At 33.9% G+C, this 16,589-nt stretch overlaps 1 protein-coding gene across 1 annotated transcript; it reads right to left on the bottom strand.

The window, feature by feature from the left end:
- Positions 1-1,811: 1,811 nt before the first annotated feature.
- On the bottom strand, positions 1,812-4,460 carry LOC145050027 (uncharacterized). The gene has a single exon (XM_078998344.1). It carries the CDS (start codon positions 4,458-4,460, stop codon positions 1,812-1,814), a length of 2,649 nt encoding a protein of 882 aa, XP_078854470.1.
- Positions 4,461-16,589: the final 12,129 nt, after the last annotated feature.

The raw sequence follows: 16,589 nt of genomic DNA, 5'->3' as shown, positions 1-16,589 counted from the left end.
CTTGAACTAGAAGTGTTGTATGATTACGGTTTAATTTTTACGTGTGACTAAAAGTAAACAGTTGTCGTGAAAAAAGAACATATCACTATTAGTATTTCATGGTTACCGTTTAATGCTTATGTGTGTCGAAAATGAAGAATTTTCATGATAAAAGAAATTAAAACATTTGCGTATAAGTATTATTATACCGCCATGTTCTACTATATGGGGTGTCGAAAAGTGAATATTTTGTTATGTAACACAAAAAGAAAACATGTGACCATAATTATTCTTTTGCCAATGTTTAATAGTTGAACTCTAAACATCTTTTGCAAAAATAGTCAAAGTAAATATAATGATGGTTTAATTGATCATTGATGAAATAAAATATTATAAATTCATAAAATTTGAATAGAAACTAAATTATATTAAATTAAATTGCTAACACAGAACTTGGAATAGTATAATTACAACGAGAGAAAAACAAAGTACACTCTTATAATTAGAGTTCTCGATCATTAATCCACAATTTTGTTAAAAACAAATAGTTTAGCAATAAGGGTATTATTGTCAATTTTGGGTTAAAACATAAATGAGACAAAGGAGTTTTAATTCTAATTAATATACATCAAGCAATTGACAATTTTTTCAGGGAGACCTAGTAGCAACTGCCAACAAGCATGCACTCATTCGAGCAAATTTCAAAGAAACTTTTTTTTTCTCTTTCAGACAACCAACTTTGGGGTATCGAGCACCAGACAACAAAACGTAAAATTAATAACACCAGGATCAAGGATTCTCATGTGCCTGATACAAACAAATGAAATCATTAGACTCAGAAAAATGTAGCAAAAATATTACTTATAAACATGTAAATCATGGGATGTTCACAGTTGAAATAAAACAAATGCAAGAATTAGAATGTGAATGAGAAATTTATACCTTATGTATGACTATACCCGGACAGTCAGTCCGAAAATAATCATTCCGTGATTCTTTACGCAAGTCAAGTGGATCTACACGTGGCAATATATTGTCATTGTGAGGAAAAAGTACAGTACTAAATTCCTCATCGACATCGTCATACGTATCTCTATAATTTTTGGGAGGTGTCATAAAGACAATTGACCATTTTTTATTCAGTTGGTCTGTAACGTAGAACACTTGTCGTGCTTGTGAGGCCAATATGAATGGATCATCTTTGTGGCCTAACCTACCAAGTTCAACTAAGGTGTACCCAACCGGATCCTTCTTGACTCCGTTTTTATTGTCAACCCAGTCACACATGAAAAGAGGAATTTTTTTAAAATGATAATCTATTACCCATATCTCTTTTACAACCCCATAATAAGAGTTTTGGTCATAGGTTACAACTTCATTAGAAATATGCGTGTCAGTTGCCACTACACTAATCCCGCTGTTCTGATGAACTTTGCCTTCACGACATTTTGTACGAAATGTATATCCATTGATGTCATACGCATCGTATTTCAGTACATTGGTGTTTGGTCCATGTGAAATCCACCTAACGGTCTCTGATACACTTTCTTTTGAGACCAATAACTCTTTTTCAACCTAAATCATATTAGAAGGATAAGCTTCAACTCATATACAACAAAGAAAAAAATAATTTCAATATGAAAATAATGTACCTCCTCTCGTAACCATTGACCAAACATTTTACTGTGCTCATTCTCTAGCCATGCATTTCGTTTAAAAGGGTGTTGGTTTCTCAGAAATGCCTTGTGTCGACTGTAAATACATTGATTATTATTATATTAGATACACGATATTATAAAATTTTAAAATAAATACATACAGGTAAATAATACTTACTTAATATATGGTACAACTTCAGTTGTATTTTGCATTACATAGAAATGTGCTTTGATGAAGAGGTCTGGAGAAACTTGAACCGATCGACATGCTGATACTGGAGTGCCATCCCTAAGAGAAATACTATAGTCATCAATATGATTTCCAAAGTTGTTATGCTTCTCAAGTGGAATACCAACAGTATTCATATTTTTTTGGAATTCACTTAAAAACTCAATTGTCTCTTCTGCAATATTCTCTTCTGCAATGCAACCTTCTGGTTTATTTTTATTCCGCACGTGCCCCTTAATAACCTTCATACACCTTTCGAATGGATACATCCATCGAAAGCATACTGGACCACATAATTTTACTTCCCTAATTAGATGCACAGTTAAATGAACCATAACATCAAAAAATGATGGAGGAAAATATTTCTCAAGCAGGCACAATGTGACACATAATTCTTCTTGCAACTTATCGAGCTCCTTAACTTTTATTTCTTTGCTACATATTGATTTGAAAATGAAACAAAATCTGGTAATAGCATCCCTTGTGGATTTCGGCATAATAGACCGTATTGCGATGGGCAAAAATTGTTGCATGAGCATGTGATAGTCATGTGATTTAAGTCCGATAAGCTTCCTATCCTTTAGACTCACCAAACTAGAAAAATTAGAACAATACCCTTGTGGAACCCTTAAATTGTATAATGTTTCACAAAACATGGTTTTTTCCTCTGTTGTTAACGTGTAACTTGCTGCCGGAAGTGTGGTTTTGTTGCCTTCAATATGAACTTGTAACTCTGGCTTTAACCCAAAATGTGCCAAATCCAATCGAGCCTGCAATCCATCTTTTGTTTTGCCAGGAATGTTGAGCATTGTTCCAACTAGACTCTCACCTACATTCTTTTCGACATGCATAAAATCTATACAATGATGGACAAGATTATGCTGCCAATACCTAAGACGTCGATACCATATATTATATTTCTTCCAATATGTGTTTTCTTTGTTGCTAACATCTGAATAACACACTTCTTTTGATGTTCTTTTTTTTCTTTTTATCTTCCCACCTCTTCCTGTCGATGTTTTTTGGATGTCTGATTCCTTATTATTAGCTCCCTTTCCCCATTTATTTATAACATATTTGACATTGTTAAATATTTCTTCACCACTCAAAGGTTCTGGAGCAGTTGTGAACTCTTGTTCTCCATTGAACGCATGCCTTTGACTTCTAAAAGGATGCTTATATGGTAGATATCGTCTGTGACCAGCATAGCTCTGCTTCTTTGATTTAGGAAGTCTAATACAATGCGTTTGTTCCCCACACACTACACAACCTTTGTATCCACTATAAGGACAACCACATAATGTACCAAGAGCGGGGTAATCATTTATCGTCCATAACACAACTACACGTAGAGTAAACATCTCCTTTGAAGATACATCATATGTTTCGACTCCAACATCGAATAAGAGTTGCAAATCATCGATCAAAGGTGCTAAAAAAACATCAATATCATTTCCTGGTGTTCCTGAGATCAATAACGAGAGCATGATAAACTTTCTTTTCATACACAACCATGGTGGAAGGTTGTAAATGACAGTCAAAATAGGCCATACACTATGATTCCTATTTCCTCTATTCACGTCGACCCCGTCAGCCGAAATGCCTAGTCGTAGATTTCTTGGATCATTAGCAAATTCAGGATATCGTTTATCTATGGCAGCCCATGCGGGTGTATCTGCTGGGTGACGTAAAACATCGTCATGTATTCTATCGGTGGCATGCCATTTTAAATTTTGTGCTATTGTCTTTGATTGAAATAGTCGTTTCATTCTCGGGATAATGGGAAAATACCGTAACACTTTTGCCGGGATATTTTCATATATAATTTTTTCTTTCTCATCGACCTTCCATCTTGATTTCCCACAAGTGGGACATACTTTCACATCTTTGTACTCGTTCCTGTAAAGAATGCAGTCATTGATACATGCATGTATCTTTGTATACCCTGAACCCATTTCTTTCATTGCTTTCTTAGCCTCATAGGTACTACTCAACATTTCGTTACCTTCGGGTAACATCTTCTTTATCAAGACTAATGTTTCAGTAAAGCACTTATCTGAAACTCCATACTTACTCTTCAAGTTTAAGAGTTGCACAACTGCAGACAACTTTGTGAAGTTACGACACCCTTTGTATAGTGGTTTCTCAGCATCTTCAATTAGTGTTTGAAATTTGACATGATCTCCTATGAAAGTTTCTTCTGTGGCTTTAACCATGTCTATTGTATCTTCAGCATCCGTTGGAATTCCTATTGTGAAGCTCATGGATTCATCGACATATGTTGTGTTCATTGAGTAGTTGTCATTAAACGAAACATTTCTTGGTTGGTCCTCTTCTTCTCCATGCTTAATCCATTTTGTATAGTTTTGATCAATTCCATATCTGAATAAGTGATGATCTACTTCTGACACATGAAGACTTATGTGGTTTACACAATTAATACACGGACATGGAATTTTTATTTTTATTTTGGAATCTAGTGGGTCCATATTCATCGAGATCTTCAAATTGCGGACTGCATAATCCAAAAATGTTGCAACTCCATCGATGTAAGGCTTTTTGTGTCTATCAGTTCCCATCCAAGACTTGTCCATCTTTTTGTAAGGATCTGTTGTAAAAGATATTCATCCCAACATGTAAAATTTGATACGACATTGAACATTCAGTATGGTATGAAAAGTAAAATCACTACAAATTGGACTACATTAAAATAGGAGCAATTTGTTCGATAATTTAAAAAAATATGGGTCAATATTAGTCTAGTGTTCCTCCCCTGTTCGTTATTTTGTCCACTATGAAGTTTCCATTCTTCAAGTAAAATGATATCACAGAAACAAACTTAACATAAAAGATTACTATTACTGTTTTCGTGAAGTGCATCATCCTAGAAACCATTATGATAATTATTCAGCCACATAAATATTGTAAACCATGTTTCTACAGAAAATTACTAAGAATAATAACTAAATTGAACTGTGGTGGATTATGAACTGTGAATTGATCAAAGAGGTCACCTGGATGTTTCACAGAAATGAGATCAAAGGAAGAAATTCAATTACCTGCACAGACACTGCTCTTTGGATGTTTCTTGACCAACTTTGTGATGTTGGACGAGACTACCCCAGGCTCCTAATCACTTCCAACATTGCTAAGAATTTCGTTTTGCAGGTGCGAAGTGGTCATGTATCATAACTGAAATAAACAAATTAAAAAAAATCATCAAACACCTTATGTGCATAGGATTTAACATGGTAAACTTTTTCAATCGCCCAGTTCTTGAATAATAACACTTTAAAACAGTACAAAATTTGGATCAAATTAAAACCATTGATTGACATTTATACAAATTGAAGGAATCGTGTGACAACGTTTCTAATTAAAATTTGATATCAATAAAGTGAGGCCACAGGAAGAATTCAATTACCTGAAAACCCATCGCTTCTTAGATGTTTCTTGACCAACTCTGAGGGGTAGGCTGTTTATTTGCGATCAGTAACTTGCTAGAAGGTAACTAGGTAACGTCAAAGGCAGAAGGAAATATTGAAATGTAAAAATTGGTATTAGTTGATTAAGTCCAAAAGCAATTTTATTATTTATCCCAATTTACATATATGAAACCCATTACGTTTTTACTGGGCCTCAATATCAACTGAATTATTTATTTACATATATCAAATCCTTTATTGATTTTCACATTTTTGGACACTATTGCGCTGCATAGTGTTTTTATGGTAGTTTTAGTCAATATCGGACCTTTCAAACTATTTTTATAGCAAAAAAATTAAGGATTTTCACATTTTTGTACCATATTGGCCCTGAGCAGTTTTGGTATAGTAAAAAAATCAATTTTTACATTTTGGTTCAAACTGGATCCTGCACACTTTATAACAAAAAATTATGGATTTCATAATTTTAGACCATATTGCCCCTGTAGTGGTTTTATAATAAAACAAGTTCAATTTTTAAAGTTTTGGTTATTGCCGGATTCTGCAAACTGTTTTTATAGCAAAAAATTATGGATTTTCACAATTTTGGACCGTATCGCCCCTGCAGTGTTTTTATAATAATTTTTTTTTAATTTTTCTAGTTTTGGTTAATACCGGAACCTGCAAACTTTTTTTTATTGCAAAAAATTATGGATTTTCACATTTTTTGACCATATTGCCCCTGCAGAGTTTTTATAATAAAAAATTAATTTTTACAGTTTTGGTTAATACCGGAACCTACAAACTGTTTTTATAGCAAAAAAATTATGGATTTCACAATTTTGGACCATATTGCCCCTGCAGTGTTTTTATAATAAAAAAAATTAATTTTTACAGTTTTGGTTAATACCGGAACCTGCAAACTGTTTTATAGCAAAAAATTATGGATTTTCACAATTTTGGACCATATTGCCCCTGCAGAGTTTTTATAATGAAAAAAAATTAAGTTTTACAGTTTTGGTTAATACCGGAACCTGCAAACTGTTTTTATAGCAAAAAATTATGGATTTTTACAACTTTGGACCATATTGCCGCTGCAGTGTTTTTATAATAAAAAAAATTTATATATTACAGTTGGTTAATACCGGAACTTGCAAATTGTTTTTATAGCAAAAAGTTATGGATTTTCACAATTTTGGACCATATTGCAAAATATAATCATCCTTTTGATTATACATAACAAACATTAATTTCAATAACAAGTAATTGGTTGCTATTGGATTACTACAAATAATCATTTAAAGCTAATGGATTCTGTATTTAGGGCATACGGGATTATGACATACAACTTAAGGCTAATGACTTATTTTTTATGGGCCATTTAGGTTTATGGTTATTTGATTACTACAAATAATCATTGAAAGCTAATAACTTGTGTCTTTAATGTAAGAATGTTTCTATAAGCAATAAAGAGGGTAAGTGTTTAGTCATTATGGAGTAAAAATACAAATAAATTGTTTATATCATCCAAAATACCAACCTAAAATTATATTTGTATAACTTAGTGTTTTTTTTTTTTTTGAATTTCGTAAAATAACTTTTATTATAAGAAGAAATAGCAACATAATTTTATAGATTTTCTTATTATAGCATCCTTCATTTTATTTTTTATATAAAAATACAGAACAATGTTGAGTGCAATAAAAAAACAGGGGTTATAAGTTTAGTACCTTAAATAAAACTAAACTATATAACCAAACATGTCACGTTATAGACATAATTAGTTTATATTTAACCAAAAATGTAAATGAATTTTAATTTTTACTTCAAATTGGCAACTTATTTTAAATACTTAACCTAAAAATATTATATTTTTTAAGCAAAAACAACAACATACTCCTAATATATATTGCGAAAAAACTACATTTTTTTAATCCCAAAAAATGTAGTTTTATTTTTAACCCTAAACGACCAACAACCACCCTCCCACCTGCGTAACAACATTAATCGTTTTTAGAAACTAATTTCCGAAATAAATCACTCGCATTTGATTATTTTGTAAATGGTTAAAATGGAATGATCAAATGGGATGCAAGGTATATTCCTCATTTACTACTGGGTTAAATGCAAAAGTAACACTATACTTTCTTTTTATTTATTTCTTGTATTTTAGCATTATACTTTAATTCTTTCTCTTTTATCTATGTTTCTCACATAAGTTCATGCTATAAACACTAAAATGGATTTACTTGCAAAATCTATTGGTCAAACATCATTTGGATCCAATGTTTTCTATAATCTCGATCTCTCTTATGCGTATTTATCTCTCCCTATAACAACCCCTCTCGATTCTAACATCCAAATTCCAGACCCAAATCTATAGGAACGTCTTAATCCATAAGTTCATGAACTTGGAGCCTTTGCATGGGTCAAAAGAACCCAAACCTTACTTTAGCATGATACTTTCACCAAATGGACCTAGACACTTGCATGGTTAATCCACAATCATCAAGATACTAACTTTATGGACTAGGGACCTCAGAAACATCAACAAAAACAACTCCTAACCCCTGGAGTGGAAGAAAACCGCTAGATCTCATCATAAGACTAAGAAGGGACAAAAACTCCATAAAGATTGGATTTAATCATACAAGGAGCAAGTTCCAATCTTTATACCTCAATGAAGCTAGAAATGATGTGTGAAATATGGATCTACAAATTCTCCTTTGATCAAGGCTCCTTCTTCCAAACTATTTTTCTTCAAATCTCACCAACACACACTAAAAACACACACAAGAGGGTCAAATCTCTTCAAGAGGGTCTAGGGTTTCGAAATGGGATTCAAAAGGCTATGGAGGCTGAGAAATGAGAGGATAAAGGTTCACAATGTTGTTTAAACAAGGTCAAAACCCTAAATTTTAGGGTTTGTCCCCTACATGCATACAACCCGCGTATGAGAAGTACGCCCAACATACTACAAGTTTTCCAAAATGGCAAAACTGCCCCCTAGGGACCAAATCTACAAGGTATTTACATACCAAGGGTCAAAATGAAAAGTACATTGCATTGGGTGTTACAGTTGTGATTCAACCATAGTATTTCATGTTAAAGTCACAAAAACTGTCCAACATAGCATGACACTAAGTGCCCTACACTTCACATACATAGCAAGGGGTTATCCTAGTCAGATAACATACTCGTACTCTAATAATCCCTCTACCTTACCATACAAAGGATATACGATGTCACATGTGGTATAGTGAGAAGACCCGGTAGAACCTAATAATCACATCTACACCCTCACTCCTTGTACCGATTATACCCACAAACACTCTGTCATAAAACAAAGGTCACACTTCAAAAAACAACCTAACTCCTTCAATTATTACCGAAGGCCAACCTGTCAAAAGTCAACGGTCAACGAAGTTAATAGACATCGTGGTGAACTCTTGGCCACTCTGTGGCCAAGTCAAGACAAATCAATCGTGATTCAGAGCAACACCACGTATGGGCCTTATACCATACCGACGTTAGATTCGACCAAAATTAAAATTTAGTTTGGTTTACGACTAAACGATCAGAATTCGTATTTATTATATATTAGGAATGAACATTATTTGGACCCACCGAACCAACCCTATACCATACCGACATCAGATTCGACCAAGATTTTAATCCATGGTTTAGTTCCCAATTCTTCACTTCTCATTCGACCGGTTCGAGACGAATGAATGTATAAATAAACAAGTTTTAAAATTAAAAAATATTACTTTTTTTGAAGTAGAGCTTCATGTTTGGAGCGGAGGATCGGTGTGTGAAAGTTGATCTTGAATCTTCATTAGGGAAGTTCCCGTTCAAAAAAAAATTACATGATTTTTTTTTCAAATTAATAAATTATATTTATAATGATGTATACTAGGAGTTTAATAAGCTAAAGATATCAATTGCAATTTCTATGGACTAACTTGAAAATTTTAGTTACTTAAGGGAGTGAAGTATATATTGTACAATAATAATAATAATAACAATAATAAATAATCAGCCAACATATTTTTTGGATATCCCGCCATTGAAATTTTATAGCCCGCCACAAATTTTGAGATACAGTCAAAACCCCACAACATATTTTTTGGATATCCCATTGTTATATATACTTTTGTGTCTATAAATCAATTACAGTCATGTTTAATTGATTTTCTATGTAGAAAAGATATAAAATAGCCACACTTACAACTTTTTATATGTTTGAATCATAGCAATGGTCATGATAAATTATACATATGTGGCTGAAAGTTATTGGATGAACATAGTTAAAAAATAGTATGTGTCTTTAAAATACTTTTGGTCATTGAAATTATAAATTTATGTGACCATTTTGGGAACATGGTCATGATTTATTTTATTATGAGCGTGTCTAAAAGATTGTTAATAGTCATATTTTTTTTGTGTGACAAATTATTAGCAAAACGTCATAATGCAAATAAATTCATGTTGCCATTTGTTGAATATGGTCATGTTTCGCTTAATTTTGTGTCTCTAAACGATAGTCAATAGTCATAATGAACATTATTTTGTGTGACGAATTATTATCAATACGCCACAGTGAAAAAAAACTTCATGTGACCATTCCATGAAAGATCGTCACTAAAATAACTAGAAGGTGTGTCTATAAAGGGTTTACAGTCACAATATTGGATAAAATGATAGATTACAACAACAAAAAACTTCACCCTATAGCCACACTTTTATGCTATGGTCACAGTTTTTGATATGATATAGCCACTAAACTTAAAAGTGGTCGTATGGTGTCTAAAATGGCACGGCCTTCGGTGACACTTTCAATGAAAAAAAAAAGTGTGACTATAGGCATATGGTCACAATTTTTTGGTGTGACCATAACTCATTTTTGTACTAGTGAAACTCGAGATCAGTTACAAGGAGTACATTGTTGAACATACTAGGAGTACAGTACTAAGCATACCAGGGATACATCGTCGTTTATCAGACGTTTCTTTCATTTTACCAAAACTTTGTTCAGTATAGAGTCCATTGTTTTCCTTTCGTCATGAGTTGGTGTGGTCCTCACCATACTGAGTTCATATGTTTCTATCGCATCGATCGGCAAGTTCTCGAAACTTTCGTCAGTTTGTATCGAAGGTACGACCTAAACCTAAACTTTATCTTTCGCATTGCAAACCCCGAAGTACTCGTGCGAAGAGTACTTTGTCCTCCGAAGCCTTATCGACAGACGTCCGCAGACCGTCACGACATACCACTCGTCCAGCAGACCAAGTTCTAGCACAGAGGCTAAGGACGAATACAACCCGCCTATTATTATTTAGTGTATACGCGAGGGTGGTATATGAGTATGATTACGCAGATCTAGTATGTGTGTTTCCGCCCTATCTCCTGTTCTCCGTTGAGTTGTGGACCTAGAGCGGAGTCGCACATTCGACAGTCCTACTAATCCTAATTATATACAGCTTGTATACACGAGGTAATGATAGATGGACCAAGTATGAATCCTATCAAGAACACTAGGGCAAGTTTCCAGGTCTACGAGTGAGTATTCCGCATATCAGAGGAGCGCAACCCCAGTAGTAATGCTAAGAGAGCTAATTTCGGGACGAAATTCATTCTAACGGGGGGATGATGTGACAACCCAAACATTTCCACTACAATAGAAGCCAAGTCTGTTTCTGCTAACTTTCAAACTTTTGGGACAAGTTTGAGCAACTCAGGATTTACACTTAAGGAGATATCAGGAGAGAGATTGCACTTGGGTCTTGTGCAACTCTGTTATTCCAAAACTCTATGGTATTAGAGTTCTTTCCGGGAATAAAATATTTTCTTCCAAAAATCCCAGGACTATATATAGAATTCTGAACCAAATTATTCATTAGTTACAATTCCAACTAGAGAAAAGCCAAATTCTCTCTCAAGGATCTTCGGACTTTTGTTTCGGAACGTGAGTACTTCTATCTAGTGTTGTTTTAAAGCTTTATATATGCTTAATACACTAGAAATCGTAGGAAAACAACAAGATTTGGGAGTTTACCGCCCAAGAACACCTTGGGGAGTAAACTCCATTTCAAGGGCCAAAGTGTGCCCAATGACCCCTAGACCTTGGAAACCAAACATGGGACAAACCTTGGCATGTTTAGGCATCAAAAACAATTAAAATCAAGGACCAAAAGTGAGTTCACGGCCAAGGAAGTTCTTGGGCCGTGAACTCCATTTTTGAGTGCCAAAATGCCCTAAATGCCTCCCATAGCCCAAGAGGCAAGCATAGAACTTTACCTAGATGTGTTTAGGACCCAAAACAACCAAAATATCATCTTCCATAAGTGTTTACGGCCGCAAACACATGACCAAATGGTCCATGGGCCGTAAACTCAAAGTAGAGGTGTTTTGATGCCACAAACACTTCCAAGGGCTTAGGCATGATTTTAGAATGCTTCTTTATGACCTTTAGAACCCTCATAAGATTATTTGGCCATGAGTTTACGGTTGTAAACTCATTTGGGCCGTAAACACCCCAAAAGTGCCAAAAGATGTGGTCTTTCTCATCCTAGTTTAAAGCTAATGTCCCTAAATAATTCCCAAGACTTCAAACTAGCAATAACACATGAGTAACCATGAGTTTACGGCCGTAAACTCCCTTGGGCCGTGAACTCATGGTAGTAAACTCATTTAAGTGCCTTTATACCATCCTAGGTTGAATCACATGTGATTCCAACACTTGGTTAAGGTGTTTCATAGTCCCGGAAGGTGATTCCTAGTCCCGGAAGGTGTTTCCTTTCATATAGCTATTTATAAACACTATATTCATGTCATTATGTGTCCTTAAATATCATTTAGGACTTATTGTGTCTCGGAACTTCATTCGTGGAACTTCTCATCCGTACGCGCATACCCGTTTGAATCACCCACATCAGGTGAGTTCATACCCCGTAATGAATCTTTTAACTATTTTAATTGTTTTAAGGGGGGGGAATACAAGTTGAACACAATGATAATTGTGTAATTATTTGTTGTTAATCATTCTTTCAAAATGTTACTTATGTTATTTATAAGTTGTTAAAACATTTCAAAACTCTTCAAAAGGTTATGTTACTTTATAGTTATACAAAACTCCATTTTTAAAGTATAAGCATAACTTTGTAGATAAATGAGTCTTTTCAGTATCAGTCCAGTTAGAGCATTAGTAAACTATTATAGGTATAGTTTAAGAGAATGCTATTCATTACTTCTAGTACAATGAAGCACACACAGAACAGAACATAATAGAACAGAACAGAACATAACATAACAGAACAGAACAGAACAGAACAGAACAGAACAGAACAGAACATAACTAAAAAGATAATTTGCTATAGCATGATAACACGCAGACAGGATCTAAATTTAATGTGAATTACACGGCTTGCATGGATTTGCTCGGGTTGCGTTTGGTTCCTTCAATCTCCATACATGAGAGCGGGTTAGTAGGGGTTCTAGCTTTCACATTATGACCGTAATAAAACACACTTATGTTTTAGGTTGATAGTACCTCCGTATGTCATTATAAACGACATCAGGGTACTCACTTTCTCCCATTACTTTCATAAAGTGTCGGTAACACTTGAAGGTTGATCTATTCTCTAATCGAGGTAGGTTATAAACTAGGGAGAATGTGCTTTACAGTTGACAAAGGAACAGTAGAGTCTTGGTAGAAGACTGCTTTCAAAACAATCGAGTCTTGGTAGAAGGCTACTTTTAAAGGTTAGGACCATAATGCTAATCTTATGATTTCTTAATATATACACTATAGGATACATATATGCTAATAGATTCCGATAGCTAATAGGAGGTGTGTTCCCCGCCTCATTGCCTGTTCTCGTTGGATTGAGGTCTTGAACTGAGTTCCCACAATCTATTATCTACCCGAATATATATATATATATATATATATATATATATATATATATATATATATATATATATATTTATGCTTACTATACATTAAGTCATCATAAGGGTACCAGGTATGGATCAGATCATAGGACACAGGGTCAATGCACAGTTTTTCCTAGTACAAAACTTTCGTTTCAAAGTCAGTACTTTTGATATACAAAACTAGTGATTTCCCAGTTAAGGGCTTAATCCATTTTATTAAGCCAGTACAGTTTTAAAGACTTTAAGTGAGTTAAATCTATAATACCTTAGTTTATACACCATGTTTATATATAAGACTAGTATCCGACAGCTAGTAGGATGTGTGCTCTTCGCTGTATGTCCTATTCCCGTTGGATGTGGGCTTACACCGAGGTCACCCAATCTACTATCTACCCGATATCAAATTATATATAGCAGTATAAACAAAGCTATTATAAAAGTAATCACCATAGTCAATATTTTATTATCAGAAATATAGGATTTCTTAAAAGGAACTCTCCATTTGATTTAAAGGAACCATTACAAATAACTCGATGAGTAACAAGTGAATACACCATGGTTACATATGACACCGATCTAACAACCAATGGAATGTGTGCTATCCGCCTTACTCACTGTACCCCGTTGGGTTGTAAGTTGAGGGCAGATGCACACAATCGATTGTTTGTTTACTCCAAGTATATATAACTTGTACCCACTTAGTACGCATAGAAAGGCTTGTAGTGTCATTTTACTTAACTTCCATTAAAGTAGGAAATATAGGATTTTCTAGAGGAATAGGCGATCCTTTCAAAACAGAACTTACAACTTACATTACTTTTACATATACTTTGTCCACATTTTACAGCTTACTCACATCACTAAAATCTTATGAACTCACCAGCTTAATTGCTGATCAACTCTTTCAAATAACTTGTATTCTCAGGAGACTATTAGAAAGGTGCTCGTGCTGGGACTTCAGAAGATGGAGCATTATAGCTTCAAGTCTTGTTTTGTTATTTGTTTATGACTTCTATGTTTTGCGAACACATACATTGTAAACACTTTCTTTCTAAATGAAATGGTTGTTCATTGCTTGCTTACCATATACATATCTCGTGATACTTGACATGACGTCCTCCACCCACGAACGTTTCCGCCATTTCGGTTTTGGGGTGTGACATTGTATTTATAGTTAGTATATCTTTTATGGGTTGATATACTTAATTCACTATAAACAATGCTCTGATACCAATCTGTCACACCCCAAAACCAAGAATGGCGGAAACGTTCTGGGGCGGAGGATGTCATGTAAAGTATCACAACAATGCAAAGTAGTAAACAAGCAACAACATCATCCATTGCATTAATAGTATAATTTTAATTACAAGTGTGTTCTTTCATAGTATACAACAACATAATGAATAATCGAATTAAAATACGAGTCTGGACTGCTCCGTCTTCACATAACCTTGTCGTCATACCTGTCTATTTGTAACCTGAGAATACAAGTTATTTTGAAAGCGTGTATCAGCCAAAAATCTGGTGAATTCATAAGTATTAATGTGTCTTTGATTTGTAAAATTGTAAAGTAAAGACTTGTAAATGTTTGAAGAAATGTTTGTCTAAGTAAGAAAGTGTTTGTAAAACAATTTTAAACGTTTGAAAAACCATAGAAATCCTTATGATTCCTATTAGTATAAAAGTAGTCTTATACCAAGACTTGACTGTTTTGTAAGTAAGCATCACTGGAAATGTGATGGTTTTTGCCTGTTTAACTATTAGTATAAGACTATAGTATACCTCGTCGTTTATGTGTATGAGTCACAATATAAAGGTAATAAGGAAAATAGTTTATCTATATCAAATATATCCTACCTCGTGTTCATGTGAATGTGTCACAAAGTAATGGAAGAAAATAATATAATAACTAAAAGTATCCTTTTGCATTAGGATAATCACGGCGTAGAAACTCGCCGAAAAGTACAACCTTGGAGACCCGTCGATGCTCCTTTTCCCTACTGTAGCTAATAGTTTTGGGTGTGGAATGGTAAATCCCGAAACGTCTATAACAGATTCTAGGTAAAAGTATCTATTAAACGTAGTAATGTAAAGGTGTTCATGTAAGCGTATCTATGTCAACATACTCATGTAAGCGTATCCATGTAAGTGTATCTATGTAAACGTACTCATGTAAGCGTATCTATGTAAACGTACTCATGTAAGCGTATCTATGTAAATGTACTCATGTAAGTGTATCTATGTAAACGTACTCATGTAAGCGTATCTATGTAAACATACTCATGTAAGCATATCTATGTAAACATATTCATGTAACATGTAATGTATTAGTATAGACTCATGAATGAACTGACTCTTGTGTGATTCCTTGTACTTGGAATGGTAAGTAGTATCTCCTAACTATACCTATAATAGTTACTAATGGTGTACGTGTATAATCGAAAGTATGCCTTTGCTACCCAAAGGTACTAAACTAATGGAAAGAAACTTTTATGTCTATATATGTATACATGATATATAACAAATATTTAGACGACATTTGGATGGATAACCGATACCCTATAGCCACATCCCAACGAGGAAAAGGAAAATAAAGTGAGCTTGCCTTCCTAAGTCCTTTAAACATTTCTTATATAACTATACATATATGGGCATGCAATTGAGATTATAAAAGCATAAAAGAAGTTTGGTAAAACGTTTGAAAAAGATTAATATCTAAGAAAAGATCGAATTGATGTCAGTTTATAAAACGATTTGAAAGTATTTGTTTGATAAAATAGTTTAAGTATAAAGAAACCTTTGTTTGAAACACAATTGTAAAAGAGTTTGAAATGAAAAATATAGCGTATAATAAACAGTTTAATAAAAAGTTTTAAACATATAAAACGTTTATGAAAATCATTTGAAGAAATCTGTTTGGTAAAACAGTTAACGTATAGTAAATCCATTTGCATGTTAGTTATTAATCACATGTGATTGATAAACGTTTAGAAACATTTAAAAGGTTAATTCAAGGGGTATGAACTCGCCTGCAGCGAGTGGATCGGTTGTAAGTATCGGACAAGTGCTTGGTGTCAAGTGAACACTTAGACACACAATGGTCCTAATAACATATGAAGACATATGTATATAAACAATTAGTGAATATAACACTAATTAAACATGTATATACATCCTAATATGAGGAAACACTTTGGTAAAAGTCTTAGGAGGCTATCGGGTTGCAACAAAGGAGTGCAAGGCCTTAAACGGGGGTTTATGGTCTATGGACCATGATTGTTGGAGTTTACAGCCAATGGGAGCTTACTCCTGGCCGTAAACTCTCAATTAGTCACCAAAAGTGGCTAAAAACTACTAGGG

Source organism: Lactuca serriola, chromosome 5 (genome assembly GCF_051521515.1).
Source record: "Lactuca serriola cultivar US96UC23 chromosome 5, Lser_US96UC23_V15, whole genome shotgun sequence".
NCBI classification, from domain to species: domain Eukaryota; kingdom Viridiplantae; phylum Streptophyta; class Magnoliopsida; order Asterales; family Asteraceae; genus Lactuca; species Lactuca serriola.
Note: the sequence above shows the minus strand (reverse complement) of the source record. Positions and strands in the feature narration are given on the sequence as shown.

Excerpts from the sequence above, each read along its gene's own strand:
- LOC145050027 (XM_078998344.1), bottom strand. The coding sequence starts at position 4,460 with ATGGACAAGTCTTGGATGGGAACTGATAGACACAAAAAGCCTTACATC.